The 19,352-nt window shown below is 34.2% G+C and overlaps 3 protein-coding genes, 1 long non-coding RNA gene, 2 other non-coding genes and 1 pseudogene across 6 annotated transcripts; 2 read left to right on the top strand and 5 right to left on the bottom strand.

The window, feature by feature from the left end:
* Positions 1–246: 246 nt before the first annotated feature.
* Positions 247–2,285, bottom strand: LOC131009266 (rhomboid-like protein 14, mitochondrial). The gene is made up of 2 exons (XM_057936553.1): positions 1,917–2,285; positions 247–1,256 (listed from the first exon to the last, which is right to left on the bottom strand). Exons 1-2 carry the CDS (start codon positions 2,118–2,120, stop codon positions 489–491), a joined length of 972 nt encoding a protein of 323 aa, XP_057792536.1. The 5' UTR covers positions 2,121–2,285; the 3' UTR covers positions 247–488.
* A 1,101-nt stretch (positions 2,286–3,386) lies between these two features.
* LOC131009338 (uncharacterized) lies at positions 3,387–4,665 on the bottom strand. The gene is made up of 3 exons (XR_009096424.1): positions 4,479–4,665; positions 3,810–4,281; positions 3,387–3,696 (listed from the first exon to the last, which is right to left on the bottom strand). It is a non-coding gene; the product is annotated as an uncharacterized LOC131009338 (long non-coding RNA).
* Positions 4,666–6,689: 2,024 nt separating this feature from the next.
* On the top strand, positions 6,690–7,564 carry LOC131009313 (uncharacterized). Its single transcript, XM_057936612.1, has 3 exons — positions 6,690–6,779; positions 6,856–6,960; positions 7,043–7,564. Exons 1-3 carry the CDS (start codon positions 6,726–6,728, stop codon positions 7,445–7,447), a joined length of 564 nt encoding a protein of 187 aa, XP_057792595.1. The 5' UTR covers positions 6,690–6,725; the 3' UTR covers positions 7,448–7,564.
* A 1,646-nt stretch (positions 7,565–9,210) lies between these two features.
* On the bottom strand, positions 9,211–11,247 carry LOC131009324 (uncharacterized). Its single transcript, XM_057936623.1, has 2 exons — positions 10,481–11,247; positions 9,211–9,747 (listed from the first exon to the last, which is right to left on the bottom strand). Exons 1-2 carry the CDS (start codon positions 10,529–10,531, stop codon positions 9,379–9,381), a joined length of 420 nt encoding a protein of 139 aa, XP_057792606.1. The 5' UTR covers positions 10,532–11,247; the 3' UTR covers positions 9,211–9,378.
* A 1,082-nt stretch (positions 11,248–12,329) lies between these two features.
* LOC131013768 (small nucleolar RNA snoR27) lies at positions 12,330–12,411 on the bottom strand. Its single transcript, XR_009097851.1, has one exon. It is a non-coding gene; the product is annotated as a small nucleolar RNA snoR27 (small nucleolar RNA).
* A 34-nt stretch (positions 12,412–12,445) lies between these two features.
* LOC131013767 (small nucleolar RNA snoR26) lies at positions 12,446–12,539 on the bottom strand. The gene has a single exon (XR_009097850.1). It is a non-coding gene; the product is annotated as a small nucleolar RNA snoR26 (small nucleolar RNA).
* A 3,334-nt stretch (positions 12,540–15,873) lies between these two features.
* Positions 15,874–18,717, top strand: LOC131009224 (wax ester synthase/diacylglycerol acyltransferase 4-like; annotated as a pseudogene).
* Positions 18,718–19,352: the final 635 nt, after the last annotated feature.

Consider the following 19,352-nt stretch of genomic DNA (forward strand, 5'->3'; position numbering starts at 1 on the left):
TAAAGAAATACTTAATTAGTGTTAATTAAGTGTTTAAAATTCCTTATTTTTGCCAAATATAGAAATGTAACATCTTCATTGGGACGGCCCGAAAAGGAATATGTAGCATCTTGGGAGGGACGAAGGGAGTATATTCTATGCAAACGTGCATTCAATCGCTTATATGAACTACAGTGAATAATCGAGCAGCACAAATTTATCGAATTTCGCTGTTTCTCTAATAATACAATGATCGAGAAGTCGAACTTTCCGTCCTGAAAACTAGCAATTTTTCAGATATGTAATAAAACTTTTTTCTTTACAAAAGAAGATAATCTTAAAATGTATGCCAATGCCAAGATATACAAGCGTGAAGAGGATCGATGCCCTCGGCCTATAGTTCTTGCTGTGCTACATTTCTTGTTTCTTGCAAACTATATGATTAATTACAACAAATGGTTTCATCTCTTAAGAATCTTCTCACTCTCCCAATGTCGCCAACTTTCATATCACCACCTACCAAATCTCTCGACTCTCCGCTGCCGTAGCTCCTCGACCGAAATGGCCCCACCACCGGCCGTCGGTGTGAATCCATCCGCATCGCCATCGCGTTCTGTCCCACACATCTCGCAAACATTCAACAACCCCGAGTTCTCGTACGTACATGCTCCACAGCTCCATACACCCGGAGTCTCCCTCCCACGAAGAGTTCCCCTTCCAAACACTCGGCCAGATGAAGGTCGAAACATACCATTCACGTATCTCAACGGCCAACCTAACAGACGGGCGGCACCCCTCATTATCTTCACAAACGGGTTAGCACAAGATCGTGCACCCGTGAGATACAAGTAGGAGATCCCAGCAAGAATTCCCCCGAGATGACCCAGAAAGGAGACTCCGGGTACCAGCATTTGGATGAGAACAAGCTCTGCCCACGCGGCATAGCGTGCAGGGACCATAAGTCCGTGCACGTATGTATAGCTATCCGACTGAGAGTAGAGCACGACTTTCATGGCGAAGAGCACGCCAGAGAACCCCACGGCGTATTCATTGTAGTAGGCTTTCTCGTAGTCGAAGAGCACGAGGGATTTGGCTAGCAGTAATGTGATGCCTTGAGACATACCGAGTAGAGCTGCCACCATTGATGCGAATTCGAAGCTTCCCATTGCATTCTCCAACTGTATTCCCTTCCACAGTAGTGATAACATGTTGTACACAAGGTGGGGTTCACCAGTGTGGTAGAATGCTGATAAAATAAAGCGCTTCAAATCCTTGTTCTGCTCCAACCAAATCAATAACTATGTTACCATAGGCAAAACAAATCTCCAAAACTTTGATGGGATAGATAAAATTGACAGGATTAGAGGATGATCAAATAATCAACCCAACTTGTAGTTGATAGCTATTCATCACGGGCCGAATAATGCAAACAAATACTTAATCAAGTTGGATTATTTCATCAATCATGCCTTATCATCCTAAATTCTAACAAAAATTTGGAAGCAACACAATGCACAAGAGTAGGTTGAACAGATTCCAAGGGTTTGTGCTTTCAATTAATCAATTTCAAAACAGTATACACATTGCATAATAGTCAAAACACAATCAGGGATGAATTGAATCATATAGGTTCGACCTTTCGCAGCTACATGAGCAAGGATGAAAACACGTGATTCGCCTCCTAAATTCTAACCAAAACTTGGATGTAACACAATGCATAACAGTAGCTTGAACACAATTCAAGGGTTTGTGCTTTCAATTAGTCAATTTCAAAGCAATATACACATTTCAATTCTTCTCGAGATGAAATCTGACTGAAAATGCAGGGAATTTGACAACGGAGAAAAGGCACAAAAACTTAGCAATTAAAAGAAACAGAAAATCAACAGTTTACCAATTGAATAAGTGATGAATATAGCAAGGGGCGAAAGAGATACCTTGACAATGAGGTGCGGATTGAACCAGACTTGATTGAGTGTGGGGAGGATTGGATCGAGAAATTTAGGGCGCAGGTAGATAAGTGTATTAGCGGCGATGAGGCCTGCCGTGACGGGAGGCTTGCGGTCGAGGCGGCCATACTCGCTCAGCGCCTGCAGCAGAAGCAGCCCTACCATCCCTCCGCCTCTTCTTCCTCTATCCATCTCCGAATTTGATTGGAGTTTCTCCTCTTTCTTTCGCTACAACAATGGCGAGATTTGTGAATTGTGGAATGAATTATGAATCCGATACCAGATTTTAGCTCGAGTTTCTTCGCACGGAAGTTCGCCCAGAAAGTTCTAGATCTCTCAATACTTTCCTCAATAATCCTTATTATTGTTCCACTATTTCTTTCGGGAGTATTTAGAAAAATAAAATTATAATATAAAGAATTTTAAAAAAAAGATTGTAATATAAAAGTATGCAAATGTGTGTGAGGCATGTTGTTTATAGAATAAAATTATTATCCAAAATAAAAAATAAACTTATGGCGAATGCCGAGTAGGAAGCTAGGTTATTGTCAGATGATATTCGCGAATCGCGATATTTTTTTTTTGATGAAATTACATTATAAATAATACAAACCACACACACCCCACCTAGTGGTTATTGTGTGGCCGAGAGTATTCGAACCTGTGACCTCTTGGACAACAGGCAACCACCCCAACCACTAGGCCATCCCAAGGGGACTAATCGCGATATTTTTGTTGTTGCTAGAAGTAATTTTTTTATTAAGGTTGCTCATGCTTATTGTACGCCTAACCAAGCTGCTCATAGATTAGCTTAGTTTTCTCGTAATTGTTCTAGTCCTGTCTGTTGGACTGAGAATTTCCCTGCTTGACTGAGGGATATTGTTTCTGATGACGTTTCATGAATAATATAAACTTGCTAATTTTTCATAAATTTGGCGGTAAAAGAAATTCCGTTAAATTGTGTTTTATATACTTTTATGCTTGCAATTCAGCCGACCGAATTCAACCCACAAACCCAATCACTAAATATTAGATGTATTTTTGTTATCCATTGCGAACTTTTAAAATATTATTCCCTTCGTGCCAATAATCTTGGCATGTTTCTTTTCGCCACGAGTATTAAGGAGAATTAAATTAGAAAAATATATGTGACTTCAATGACTTTAATGATTCTCAATTAAAGATGTCTGACTTTATGTGAGTATATATTTACAAGATTATTACTGAAAACTATAGCAAACCACTATAAAAAATTGTAGGGTACAAAGTTAATTATACATATTTACAATTTATAAATACCAAATCACATTCATTTACTGCTTCACATGACACTTCTCTAAGCACTTTTTTCTTTGAAGAAAATACATTATTCAAAGCAACTCATACATTGCTCCACTAATTCAGTGTTCTCAAAGAATTGCAGCAGTAAAAATTTCATGCGGAGAAAGAAAAAAGAAATTATAATAAAATTCTAAGTTAATATATTGCTAAAGAAAAACACTCTATTTATGATCAGTGCCAAATTACAACAACGAACACTAAAATTAATACTGGATATGAGCAACTTAAGGCCAAAGGTCTTCGGTTCGAGTTTCATGTGGTGCGACATTTAAATTTCTTTATTAAATACTGCTAGTTTATTAAAAAAAAAAAGCAATTTCACAAATAGATAAATTGATACTAGAAAGTCTTAACTAGTCACAAACATAAGTGTGAAATCATGTTTCAACATTGTTGTCCTTGTTGAGCTCATCAAAAGCAGATCCAACTGCAATGTTGTAAGAAAAAACATATACAAATAGATAAATCAAGTTGCTCAATAATAATAATAATAATAATAATAATAATAATAATAATAATAATAATAAACTCAATACATACATTGAGATTCTAGAATATTCACTTCTGCCATAGGACACAATGGATCTATGCTATGTGCCTCTGCCTTTTGCTTGCAATTCGAACTCGAGCTCGAGCTCGAGCTATCATGTCCAAAGCACACAAAAAAACGTAATTGTATTAAATTGATATATAGAGAGGATCTTCACAAAATCAAAGCAAGGTGAAGAGCTAAGTTGACAATTAGACCAGACAAAATTAGAATTCACAACCAACAATTAGTTTATACGTCCTCTCTATAGGCTCGTATAACGTCCTCTCTAAAGATCTTTATATATTCTACCTCTATGGCGGCCATGTCATCTCCACTATTGCACACATTGTCCATGTCATCCACACTATCTTCATTGGCGTCCACGTCATCCACACCATCTTCATTGGCGTCCACATTATCCACGTCATCTCCATTGGCCTCCACATCATCCACGTCATCTTCATAGTCTTCAACCTCAATCTGGTCAAGATTGAATATTTTTAGAACAATCCAATCTTATACACCGAAACTCATAAACTATAACCCAATTTTCAACTTTTTCATGAATTTTTCTTTTTTTTTTAATCAGCAATTTCACCAATTTAAAAGGTTGAACAACTTTTCCAAAATTTTCATAATTCCCAAATTAGAAGCTAACATGACACTTTTTGAGTTACCGGAAAAATGACGTGGAATTGTCGGACGATTAATAAAACGTCGTTTAGGTGGGATAAAACGACGTTGTTTTGTCCTGTGTTTTATCTCTCTCTCCAGTTTTTCTTTCTCCTGGAATTGCCACCGCCGCCGCATCGCCACCGCGAATTGGAGTTGCTGCTGCGTGAATCGAAGTTGTAGCTGTTGCCGTGATTAATTAAGAGAATTACATGGGAATACTTGAGATCTGGACAACGAAACCAGAATGTCTCCGACGCGACGCGACCGCTGCTGCTCCTCTCCGTCCGACGCGACGCCGCCGCCGCCGCCGCCGCTCTCCGTCCGACGCCGCTGCTCTCCATCGACGTGATACTCTACGGTAAGTTAATTAATTATTCATCCTAACCCTAATTAATTATTTTTTATAGATTTCATCAATTATTAACCCTAACTCTAATTCCCAGCCCCCTGCCCTCGCCGGACCGCCCCTGCCCTCGCCGGAAAGCTCCTGCCGTTGCCGGAATAAGAGATTGTAGGTTAGTTCGTGTAACTTATATAATGTAGGCTATTAATTTGAATTTAGGTTAATATTGGTATGTTAGTATATATGAATTTAGGTTAATTATATGTGAATTAATGAGAAATTTACATAGAACTTAGTATGAATTATATGTGAATTAATGTAGGCTATGTTTCAAATTTATGTTAATTATATTAGTATGAATTAATGTGAAATTTAGTTGTTGTGTTGTATAGTATATGTGAATTAATGTGAATTTAGTTTGAATGTAATGTGAAATTATATGTTAATTATATATGTTCATTTGTATTTGATTTGTTTAAAGAACAAGAACTTAGTAAGATAATTTATTTTATAAGATTTATTTAAAGAACTTAGTTAGGTTTATTTGTAAATATTAGATTTATTTAAATAACTTAGTTAAGTTTATATATATTAGATTTAGTTAAAGAACTTAGTTAGGTTAATCTCTATTTAAAGAACTTAGTTAGGTTCATTTCTATTTAAAGAACTTAGTTAGGTTCATTTCTATTTAAAGAACTTAGGAAGCTTAATTTCTATTTAAAGAACTTATAATGTTTAAATTTATTTAATTCGCTTTATCGCCGGTGGGGGAGAGGCGAAATATATGATTTAGCATGATTAATTGCGTTGAGCATGTTTTAATTATAATTAAGCATGATAGTTTCGCCGGTGGGGGAGAGGCGATTAAGTATGATTGTGATTAATTGGAGTTTGGGCCGCCGGTGGGGGAGAGGCGGAGGCGGTAGCAATGACTACCGCCTTGGTTTTGTTGTTGTGTTGAAATTTCAATCTTCAATCATCCTTCTTGAAATCCTAATCGTAATCTTCAATCATCCTTCTATAATCCTAATCTCCGTCCTTATTTGAGTTCTTAATGTCTACTTTTATTCATAATCTTAATCTTAATTCGGATTCCTAATTCTAATCTTAATCTTAATCCTACTCTTAATCTTAATTCCTAATCCAAATCTTAATCTCATTTCTTAATCATACTCTTAATCTTAATTCCAAATCCAAATCTTAATCTCCTTTCATAATCCTAATCTTAATCTTAATTCCTAATCCAAATATTAATCTCATTTCATAATCTTAATCTTAATTCCTAATCCTTATCTTAATCTTAATCTTAATTTCCACTCTTATTCATCATCTTAATTTTATATCTAATGTGTGAACTAATTAAAACATTAATAATATATGAATGCAGGAAATATAAACATGAGTTTAGATAGAGGGTGGATGTATAGGCGATATGCTCAAGGTAGTCTAACAGGAGAGTTCATGGATGGATTGGAAGTATTTATCCATTATGCACTTTCTCGACCGGACTTAATGATTGGAAATAAGATCAAATGCCCATGCACGAAATGTAAGAACAAAAAATTTGATACTCCAATGACTGTTAGGGTTCACTTGGCAAAGAATGGTTTTATCCCTAGATACCATATATGGACGATGCATGGTGAAGCGTTAGTGCAAGTCCCTGATGTTGCTAGGCGTATTGTAACCATTGACGAAGATAGAGAAGTCAATCGTTATGAGACGATGGTGATGGATGTAGCGACAGCTCAATTTCACAATGTCGATGATTTAATTGAAGAATCTCCAAACCCAACAGCCCAACATTTGTATGATATGTTAAAGGCGGCTGATAGAGAGTTGTGGCCTGGCTGTAAAACCCAAACCCAGGAATCGCCGCTCAGAGCCAGGCGGTCCGGGTACAGGGATGGCTATCCATCATGGAGGGTCGCGCAGTGCTTTAGATCATGCTGAGCATCTGGTAACTTTACAACGTTTTATTTAAAATTTTGATGCATTACTAAATTGTTACTTATATTTTTAATGTGTTTTGTAAGGCTCGGGAGAGCAATATTTCTTTTGACGAGGCTACTTGGGCGACTTTTCGACGGATGCATTATAAGAATGGACAGTATACCGCTGGACGACCTGCGCAGCACGGGGTATGACGTTAATTTAGTATCTTTAAATTCCTTTGTTCGAATAATTTATTTTACAACTATTCTAACTATTTTTGTATTGTAGTTGGAGGTCGAGAGGCGATTGGCAGAGCTTCGCCAAACACAGGAAGAGGTCACACCCGCAGATGTAGAGCGCATCTTCCGAGATGTCGTCGCTCCTGATTCGAGGGGGCGCATCATGGGATTAGGCATGATGATGTCTAGGGCGATTACTGAGAGCGGCGAGTCGTCGAGCACGCACTCCACTAGCACCTCCCAGTTTTCTTTCCCTGTTGCCTCGAGAGATGAGCTCATTACATTGAGGGAGGAGCTGAGCTCCACACAGAGGGAGCTAGAGGTCAGGAGAGCGAGCGAGGAGGCTCAGAGCAAGGCTATACAGGAGATGCAAGCCCAGATCGCCCTCCTCATGCGAGGATATCATGCACAGTCCCCCTCCGACGCCTCTGATGGGACCCACCCGGACCTCTGATTATATTATTTACTATCGTTTGTTAGATACTATACTTTGAATACTGAATTTCTAAACTTGTTGACATATTTTATGATTTGCTACTTTGTTATATTTGATGTCTTTCTACTTTGCTCATCTTCATGATTTTGAATAATTTATAGATTGCTATATAATTGAAAACAGGAATACAAAACAAAAAAACAAAAAAACAAAAAAACGACCGAAATTAAAGAACGATCGAAATTAAAAAAAAAAAAACGGTCGTTACGAACTGACTGAAAAAACAGGAAAAACGACCTCTAACGACCGAAATTTCGGTCTTTAAACAACGACCGAGTTAAAAACGGTCGTTAATACTTTCGGAAGACCAACGACCGTTTTAATAACGGTCGTTGAACAACGACCGAAAATCGGGAATCAACGACTGTATTTCGGTCGTTGATCAACGACCGTTACTAAACGGTCGTTGATGATCTCAGAAGATCAACGACCGTTTTTAAACGGTCGTTGATCAACGACCGAATTTCGGTCGTTGAGTCCACAATTTAGTCGTCCCTGGGAGCTTGGCTACGGATTTAAAGACCGAATAAATGGTCGTTATAATTAAATTTCGGTCGTTGAATTTCAACGACCGAAAAAAAACGGTCGTTGCAGACCACACGACGAACAAAACGGCGACCACAGTTTTCGGTCGTTGTTTCGGTCGTTAGGTCTTTAACGACCGTTTTTTCGAGTTTAACGACCGAAAATTCGGTCGTTAGAGCCGCGTTTTCTTGTAGTGATCATCTCATCGAAAGCTTGAAATACCATAACTGACTTTTGAACATCATTTCATCTCATCTCATCTTATTTTAAGCTTGAAAGACCATGATTCACTTATGAGAATCGAACTTATGAGCATCATCTCATCTAAAGCTTGCAATAATACTTTTCATTTAATTTTAAGATTTATAAACTTATACGGTTCAAATTTCTATGAGGGTTTTAAAAGAAAATTAGTATTTTAATAAAATTAAATATCCTAACTAATTTGCTACATCTTTTAATATAATTCACTATCTTTTATAATTAATTTCTTATGGTCGGCCTATATAAATTGCATAAGGTAAAGCATAAAGAAACTTAACTAATGGTATGATATCTAGTATTTAATTTATTTGAATTTATTTTAAAAAATTGTAATAATTTGTAGATTTAAACACACAAAATTTGTTATGCATATATTCATAATCACTTCCTTTTGGTTGCAATAATAATTAAAAAAAAGTGCATTTGTTTACTATCAATAATTTCTTTTTTATATCCTAATTCTTTCGCTTAAAAAAATTATATTAGCATCGGTATCCAATAATTTTTTTAAAATTTTTTTTAGATTAAATTCTATCATTTTAACAAATCTAGACCCCTTATATATTCATATATTATCGGACTTGACATGATAAAATAAAATACTATAAATCTAGTTCCAAAAGAAGTACAAAAACGAAGTGGAAAAGTTTAATTCTTATACAAGTATAAATTCAAATTAGTTCGTCCCACTTCCGCTTTAGACTAACACTTTTTTTCCTCTTTTAGGTTTTTTCCTTTGGGGTAGCTCTCAAGGGTTTAGGTTCTTTACGTTATTTTTCGTTTTTTAGTAAAATTTCTTTTTCCGCATAAATTCAAATTAGTTCGACCAATTGTAAAATTGTTGATGAAGTTGTTAAAACTCATTACGTTGATAGATTAAACTTTAACGTCCGTTGAAACAATTTAACTAGAAGTTCTACTTAAGTTGTCAATATCAAATGTCACTTACATTTATTCATTAGACTTCAATAGATCTCGAAAACAAAAAAAAAAAAAAACATGGTGGCTATTAAAATGTAATGTGCATAAGCTAAACAAATGTAAAACAAATGTAAAAATCTATACATTTGTTTAGATTTTCATACTACATAACTTGTAAGCTAATCAAATGTAAATGTACCATGGAGACCGTACATCGGGTGATTCGGGTAAAGCAACCCGAGCGTATACCTAGCAACTTCGCGCGACCAAGGCTCCAACGACGAATAGGGTATGTCCAAGCCCCACTCCGAAAGCAAGACGTAGAGCATCCCAAAAAACTCCGAGGAGAGTCGTTGCATAAGACGATTAACATTGTCATGATCCAACTGATGTGCCGGCTGCTGGCAAAACCACGACCAATTGTCATTGGCATACGATGAACTAGACGGTGAATGATGCTCCAACTGCTGTGGCTGCTGGCAGAACCACGAACGATTGTCATTGGCAGACGATGAACTAGATGATGAACGATGTCCACATCTTCGAGCCTGTGAGATGCAAAGTAATTATAATTTTATTAATGATTTCAACATCACATTCTAAAATAACTGAAAAAGTTAAAAACATATCACACATCATATAAACATGAGTTTAAAATTATGTAAGCCACTATTTTAGGGCGGTTTGCAAAAATGTGTTAATATTTTTCGGACTTGCAAAAATAGGTCAATTATTTTAATTTGTTTTTAGTGTTATTGGGCCACATTTGGACCGACATTTATAGACTACATTTTTTTTTTGCTCAAAATGTGACCCAAAATAGCCTGTAATGTGGCTCACGAATGTCGAACCTTAAATAATTTTAAACACATATAAATACCAAAGCAAATTGCCCCACTATAATATTTTAAAACATCCTAAATGAATCACAATATTGAAAAACATCGGTTCAAAGAAGAAAAAAAAAATCACATCACATTCTAAAATAATTGAAAGTTAATTAAAAACATACCATTGAAGCACATAAACACCAAAGCAAATTGTCCCGCTATAATATCTTAAAACGTCCAAAATGAATCACAATATTAAATACATCCGATCAAAACAGAAGAAGAAAAAAATCAATTCAGCCATCACATTCTAAAATAATTGAAAAGTTTAAAACATTCCATCGAAATATATAAACACCAAAGCAGATGGCAAAAACATCAAATCAAAACCAAAATAAAAATAAAAATTCAGCCATCAAATTCTAAAATATTTGAAAAGTTAAAAACATACCGCTCGAACATTCGGGCTGGAATCGGGGTTTCTTCTTTTTCGGGACATCATGAAACAAAGATGAAACAGATGAAAGAGGGAGGAATGAAACAAATGAAAGAGGAAGGAAATTTTAGCTAATTAGAGGGCTTAAATAGGATTTGAAAAACCCTACCGTGATTTACTTATTGTTGAGATAATCATGGATCCATAAGTAAATCACGTTTTTTAAAATTAAACAAAAAGTTAGCGTCAAAATTTTACAGTTAAAACTGATGTTTCATATAATATACTATAGAATATAGATATTCTATTTCAGTTTATTTAAATTATTAATTAATTTCTTAATTTTTAAATACAAGGTTTTGAGGTGTGTTTATAGCTAGGTGAAGTTGGTAGTTATTTAAGAGATTTATGAGATTAATGATTAATGTTCATGTGCATTGCACAAAAGAGATGTCTATGGCGTGGTGGATTGAAGAGTTGGGAATAATTGTGCATTACAATCGAGATAATTCATAATGGAAACTCAATAATAGAATAAACTTTGTATGTGATATATGCAACCTCATCATCATTAATTCCAACATTGTTTTTCATTAGGTGCATTATGCACTCCAATAACCGTTGAAATTTATTTATTTATTATCGTGCTCTGTTTGAGTTAGAATTTGATAATTATGTTGGATTAAGTAATGCTACTTGATAATTTGTACATGTTACATAGCTAATTCAAAATAACTCTTGATTTATGTTCTTCTGAATTACAGAGGATTTTTTTTTTTTATGTATAATGTGATTTATTCAATTCATTCAGATTAATCAGTTCAACCTTCAAGACAAAAGTATAATATTTATATCATTTTCAGCAAATCTTGAAGGTTGATTATAATGTTTATATCATTTTATGTTGCTTACATTGGAAAATTATACCCTTTTTTTCATAATAATTATTCTTGATTTTTAACTACAGAATAATTCTGTAGTAAATTCTTATGACAGAAATTTCGTCCCTAATTCCGTCGTTAAAATATTTCTGTAGCAAATTCGATGTAAATCCCGTCGTTAATTGTAGAAAATATAAATCACCATTAATATATCATTAGGCTGTCGTAATTTTATGACAGAATCTTGTTCCATCGCTAATTCCATTCCAGTTCAGCTGTTTTTAAGTAGTGGATTCTATGTTATTTTTCCTCCACCGTTTTTATAAAATAATCTCACGTTACCAATTATTGGTCCAAGTAACTTTTTGTAATTTTGTTTGTTAAATGTAATTAATTTTATAAAATATATTGGATATTGGTTTGTGTTAGTTTCGGCTTCTTTTTATTTGAATAAACAATTAGGACTTTCATTTTTTTTAATTATCAATAACAATTTATGCTTTTAAGTCATTTAATCCAATTAAAGATTAAAAAATTATAATGTCAAATAGTGGTTGTTGATTTCTAAAAAGAAAACAGATAAATATTAAATTATTCATTTTGCTCAAGGAAAGGTTGAATCTAAACATAAAATAAAACTATAATAATGTTAGCCACTATTATTTAAAATGCCCTTTCATAAATATATCTATATATGTACATATATTTAATATTAACAAAAAAAAAAATTAAAGTTTGAAAGATTTTAAAAATCTAAAATTAATCTTTAACAGAAGTTTAAAATTTTTTAAACAAACGAATTTTATTATACATCAAAATAACTGATAGATGCTACTAATGATAAATTAAAAACAAAAATAGTAATGATTTTCATTTTCTAAGCAATCGTTAGTAAATCTAAAGATTGAATAAAACTCTATGAATGAAGAAATTAGAGTATCAATGTGAAAGGTGAAAACGTCAAAGGATAAAAACATTGGAATATTGGATCTCAGGTTAAGTAGTTATCTTCAGAGAAGAATTACAGATAGATAACGCAGTATTAGAAAACATCATTGATCCAAAAAAACAGGTGAAGATCAATAAAATCTAGAAAAATAAGCATCTCAGAGTAAAATTTCCCCATTAATTTTCTTCATTTCTGAATCAAAGTGCAAGGATGACAATTAATGTTTTCTCATCTCGGATGCTCATCTTCTACCCTCACCAAATCCGAAAATATCAAAACTTTTATTCATAAAAATAAATAAAGATCTCAGGAGGTAGAAATGCATCTTCAACTCCAAATCCAAAAATTGAAACTAAAAGTTGAAATTGAAGAAAGAAAACGACATTCAGAAGAAGAAAGCGCGAACCAGAAGAAGTGAGACGCCGAACATGAGATAGAGAGAGAGAGAGTGAGAGAGAGAGAATGCGAGAGAGAGGAGAGTGAATAGAAACGGCGCAGGATGTAGGTTTTATCTGTTTCGATTTTAGGTTTGTTTGTTTCTTTCCATTTTAGTTGGGCTTTTTGTGACTATAAAAATTTTACGGCCCATAATTGGGATATATATTTGTAAACTGTGGCAGCCCAAACTAATTAAAGGGTCTTTGAGGATGTCGGGATTTTTTTTCTCGAATTTTCGTTTAATAAATAGATTTTTTAAGGGTTTTTATTTAATACATAAACTTTATCAAATCTGTACAATTAAAAATAAACATGATCTAATTCATAAAAGTACTAAAACTTAAAAAAAATCCTAATTAAATAGGTTGCACGAATAGTATTACAAGATTTTTAAAATTTAGAAACTTGACTAGTTTATTAATTTAAAATAAAAGAAACAATCTATGAGTTAAATAAATAATTTCATGAAAATTAGTCCATTGCTCCAAATAATTAAGTAATTCTTTAGTCACACTAAATTAAGTGTTTTTTATGATTGGTTCTCGTGCATTGCACGGGTGCAAATGCTAGTTTTATGTAAAACGCTGAAAATTGAAGACACGGAATATGAGTAACCCTATCTTCTTAAAATCGGATCAAATTCTTCTGTACAATATCCAGGGCCAGCTCTAACATTTTGGGGGTTCTTGGCTAAAAGGAAAAAAGGGGACCCTTAGAAAATAAACCTTCGAGAATTTTTTTAAGATAGTTGCACTATTATAACATTAACTACAAAATGCAATACATCAGAAAATAATAATCAAATAATGATTTTGACTTCCTGATGCATATTTTCGAAGCAACATATTGTACTCACAATTTACTTATCAATAACACACAATCAATGATAATTAAATCTCATAAATTAACACTACTTTAATAATAAAAAAAAATGCTACAAAAAAGTTGCACAATGACGGAGGAGAATAGGGTAAAAAAACAAACAATAAATTAAAAGATGCATAGAGCACAATCTCGAATGATGGAATCAACAAAGCAAAAATTGCAAAATCCTTTTTCCATCTTTTAATTTATGATATTATCAACACAATAACAAAATATAAAATTTCATCAAATATCTATACCGATTATAATAGATAATTTATTTGTCTATTATATTATAATATAGTTATAATGATATATTTATCTAATATTCTGCTTGTACAATGAATAATGTTGTGCACCATATTCTTTTGCCCCTGCACAGACTAGCTATATATGCTGTAATTAATTGCATGTGATGTTTTAGGTAATAATTAAATATTGTGAGGTTGTAAGTACTTCTATTGTTCAGTAACTAATTGGGACACTTCACAATCACTATTCACTGTCCTAATGCTTGGACGGACAATTTGTGTGGATCCGATCGTTATCATATCAACACGATAATAATACGATATGAAAAAATTATACAATGAACCTGATTTGTTATAGATATATATAAATGTAGATACGATGCAAACACAGAGATGATACACGACACAATAAATTAAAACCTTTCATAACAATAATAATAATATTAATCTACAAACATGACACGATTCATCACGAACACAAACATGACAAAAGATTATTGTATTATATGAACATTGCGCGAAATTATCGTATTCTTATTGATCGTATCGACATGATAAGACTAGACACTAACCCATTAATTTTGAGGGTTTTTGTATTGTAAATATAACCTCTTAGACAATGTAAATAAGTATCTAATCATTTAATAAGGTCCATTAACCTTAATTTATCGAAAATGTGTTATCGCTCATGCATGCAAATTAAACACTTAATTAAGTTAGATTATCTTACCAATCGTGATTTATCACACAAATCAAACATCTGTCTCCTCAGGGGCATTGAATTTGTATGATTGACAAGATACATGATTGAGTATTTTTATCCTCAAGCATATGATTAATTCTCCTATCTCACCATTACAATGGTATATAAATCAAGCATAACTAACTTAAATGACATAAAAAATCAAGGGCCTTGGGATATCAAAAAGTTTCAATTCATCTAAGGGGGGCGTTTACTTTGTATGATTGATAAGATGTATAATTAAGTATTTTTATCCTCAATAGTAGAATTTCTCTAATTCCACCTTCTCAATGGGATATGAATCAAGAAAAGCTAGCTTAAATAATAGAAAAAAATCAAAGGCCTTGAGATATGTTAAAGTTTCAATACATCAAAGTAAATAAGAGATTAATCTTACTATTTTTATCTATGAAACATAATTCTCTAAATTAAACGCCGAGTGTGCGAAGCTCGAAGAAAAATAAGTATTATTGATTTTTCTTTCTAGGATTTGGAAAAGGAATAAATTTAGATTCCTACCCAAATCATCCTCTTATAGTTATAATTATATATAGGGCCACATTATAAATATTGACTTCGAATATAAGTAGGACAACCCCTAAAATGAAGTGGAATTTCATATTTTTCACCAAAAGCAAATCAATTGCTTTCATTTACTAGGTCTCCCGTCGTTGCCTCTCTGGGAACGATAAGTTCACTCCATATAGTGATTTAATTGGGGTTGCAAAGGTAGGTGGTGGCAGACAGGGGCGGGGCTACAACAACAAGCCCTGCGCAAATTCTTAAATTTGGACCATTTATTATTTATAGTCGAGAAAAGAATTGTTGCAGTTGCATAGGACAGAGGTAGGTGATCGCTGAATGAGAGAGAAAGAGTTGTGCAAATGAAAACGACGTCGTTTTGTATGAGATGAAAAAAAAAAAGCAATTTAATTCGTCTCTTTATTAGGATTTTACTACTACTCTTTCAATATAATATGAATTAAGCAAAATGAGCTCAAATAAATTATCAATGATATTGTGATTTTCCAAAGTTGTAATTTATCTTAGTAAAAAATAAATTACTTTATAGTACTATTTTCAAAAATTAATATTTGAAAAAAATTATATACTAACTTTGGATGGAATAAACCCTAAATTAAAGCATACAAAACTGAAAATGGGAAAAAATATGTAAGAAAATAAATAAAATTTAAAGTGAGACACGAAGTACTGCTGCATCAAGTGTGGTAAGAGTTGAATACTACTGGATCACATCCTTATATATATGTGTAGATCATAAACATAACATACCATATTAGTGTGTGTGAGTAAATTAAATATATAAGTGCAAACAAGGCACAATAGCTAAGATTATGGAGGGTGAAGAAGAAGTGTTGGAGCCTATGAGCCCAACTGCCCAATACTTGATGAGCTCTGCGTTATCTCTCACAATTTTGGGAGTTTTGGAAATGGAAGATGATATTGATGATTCCACCTTCATGTCTCTCATCAAAGATGTCTTCTTGTCTATAAACCCTCGTTTCTCTTCGATTATGGTACGTTGTATGCTACGTCGTTTTGATTATATATCATACTCGATGTACTTCACTAATTAACATAAAAATGGTATATATACTATTAGGTTGCTGATAAGAAAGGGATTAAAAAATGGAAAAAAGTGGAGGTGGATCTCGAAGACCACGTCCACACACCGACTTTCCCTAGTGGCATGTCGGTGGACTACTACGACGAATGTTTCAACGACTATTTGTCAAAATTAGCGACGGAACAACTCCCACAAGATCAGCCGTTGTGGGAGATTCACATACTCAAATACCCTACCAAAAATGCGGCCGGCAATATCATATTCAACATCCACCATTCCCTAGGCGACGGCTACTCTTTGATGGGAGCCCTCCTGTCGTGCCTCCAACGCGTCGACGATCCGTCGCTACCTCTAACATTCCCGTCGCGGCAGACGAGCACGGGTCGTGGGATCCGTCGCAATATTTCCTTTCTGCGACGGGCTCGCAGGTTTTGCACCAGCCTCGTTCACACGGCTTACGACTTCGGGTGGAGCATCCTCATGAGCACCTCGATGAAGGATGATAACTCTCCGATCAGATCGGGTTTCGACGGAGAAGAATTCCGGCCAACCGGGACGACTACGATGGCGTTTTCCATCGATCAGCTCAAGCAGATCAAGAGCAAGCTCAATGTGGTAAGAGTTTCTAGAACTATCTCTTTCATTTACAAACTTCGAAAAATCCTTTTACTTAATTTATTTTCCCTTCATGTATATTTATTGAAATTGGCAGACTATTAATGACGTCATAACTGGCGTAATAATGTTGGGGACTCGACTATATATGCAAAAAATAGATGAAGCATCTTGCAACTCAAAGACAACAGCCCTAGTGTTGCTCAACACTAGTGTTGCTCAACACTAGGGCTATTGGAGGTTACAAATCAATTGATGAGATGATCAAATCAAATTCGGACATGCCATGGGGCAACCAGTTTGCATTCTTGCATGTTCCTTTTTCTAAATTCACTCAATCGAAGCTTCTAGACCCTCTTGATTTTGTCGAGAATGCTCATCGGATGATTAAGAGACAAAGAAATTCCATCGCGGTTTACCTAACTGCACAATTTCTTAACCTTATCAGAATGGTCAAAGGTCACGAGGTATGAATTACATTCTTATTATATTTACGAGTTTGAATAGTTCACTCCAGTTCGCTCCACCTCACTATTCGTGCAGGGCCGGATCGGGGCGCGCGCATAGTGAGGTGGAGCGCACTGGAGTATTTTTGTCGATTTATGTTGAGAGGTCATACTAGGGGAATGTGGAGAATATTAAAGAAAAAAAACAAGAAATAAGTACTAGCTACTTGCATCCACTAAAAGTATACAATATCCGATTTGACGTCCACAAAAAGTATACTACTTTTATTTATTTTTTACATGACCTTACTTTTTCTTTTTAACCACAATCATTCATTTTTACATCACTAAAAACACATTTACCAACTATTTTAATAAAATATGTGTTCAATCCAAAATAGTAATATACTCTTAGTGGACGAAGATAGTATATAATAAGCTTCTAGTGGTATTAAATGATTATATAAGCATTTCATTTCATTTCATCTATTTATACATGAGCCAATCTGTGTCCAAAACTTTTGGAATTCATATATGTTCATGTTGACAGGCAACAGCTCGATATGTTCATGCAACACTAAACAACTCAAGTCTCTCAATTTCGAATATGATTGGCCCTGTCGAGCAAATGGCGTTGGCCAACCAGCCTTGTAAAGGACTCTACTTCGTCGTCACCGGATGTCCGCAGGTGCAATACTGATACTGAGTGACGCTATTCAGACACATTATGGTCAGCCGTAAACTGCTTCAATAATAATAATAATAATAATAAAAACAGAGATTCAACCACTAAAAGAAAGTTTTATTCTTTGGTATCTTTCCTTTCTACAAATGAAAGGAACATAGATATAGAATCACACATATTCCCAAAATGTCTTTCTGGATATTTCTCAATGTCCTGGCTATTCACGGAACGTGAGAAGCAATTTTACTGTTTTGTCCACATTATAGCTATTTTCTTTTGCATTTAAAAAAATTACGAAAAAATAGTTATAATGTGTGACAAAACAGTAAAACTAGTTAAATTATTTTTTGTTTTGAATTGAAAATTTTTAACGAATGATTTTATTATTATTATTATTATTATTATTATTATTATTATTATTATTATTATTATTATTATTATTATTATTTGTTTTGGTGCAGAGCATATTCGTAACAATAGTAAGCTACATGGGAAAGTTGAGAATTGCGGTGACAGTGGAGAAAGGATTCATTGACCAAAATGAAATGAAGGCATGTTTTGAACATGCCTTTGAGCTCATCTACAAAGCTGCCCTTCAAGATTAGACTACTGTGTGTACTACACACACTTATCTCTCTCCCCCCTCTCTATATATGTATTATTTATTTTATATTGTATTATGACTCTATGTTATTTTTCTCCATGGTTATTAAATAATTAGCATTTGCATCCCGTGCAATGCACGAGATACATTTTTATATTTCTATTTTTATATAAAATTGATACCAATTATCATATTTATAAGGGTTAAGTATCAAATACACCCCTAACATATACGCATTTATCACGTCCAGCCACCTATACTAGACATTAGATCAATCAAGCCCCCAATGTCCCAATTTCAGTGCAATTAAGCCCCTCCATCCTAACGGTCATTTAACTCCGTTAAGTATTTTAATTTTTTATTGTTTCATAAGTGGTGGGAGCCACCACCAATTCCGGTGTAATTAAGCTCTTACACCCTTTTTTCTTCGCCAAGCTCGCCGGAAAATTAAAATATGCTACACATATCCATCATATCTCTGCCACGTCAAGTAGTGTTGGCGGGCGATTCGAGAGCCCAACGTTGCAGCCGTTGAGCCGCTAGGTTCGCCTAAAGCTCTCAGTTGGTTTTAAAAGCCATGTGGCTCAGTGTTAATTTTCCGGCGAGAGCAGCTGCTGAATTTGCAATCGTGGTTGCGCAGTGTTAATTTTCTCGGCTACAATGTCTGGGATATTTCATCAAACAGTTAGTGAGCTATCGAAATGTCACAATAATATAGTCTCCATCTGCCGCTACGTACGCAATGCTAACCGAATGCCACATTAAATTAATGCCATCTGCATATCTGGAGAATTCTGAGATCTAATAATCGGTAGAGAAGAACC

Source organism: Salvia miltiorrhiza, chromosome 2, assembly GCF_028751815.1.
Source record: "Salvia miltiorrhiza cultivar Shanhuang (shh) chromosome 2, IMPLAD_Smil_shh, whole genome shotgun sequence".
Classification (NCBI taxonomy): domain Eukaryota; kingdom Viridiplantae; phylum Streptophyta; class Magnoliopsida; order Lamiales; family Lamiaceae; genus Salvia; species Salvia miltiorrhiza.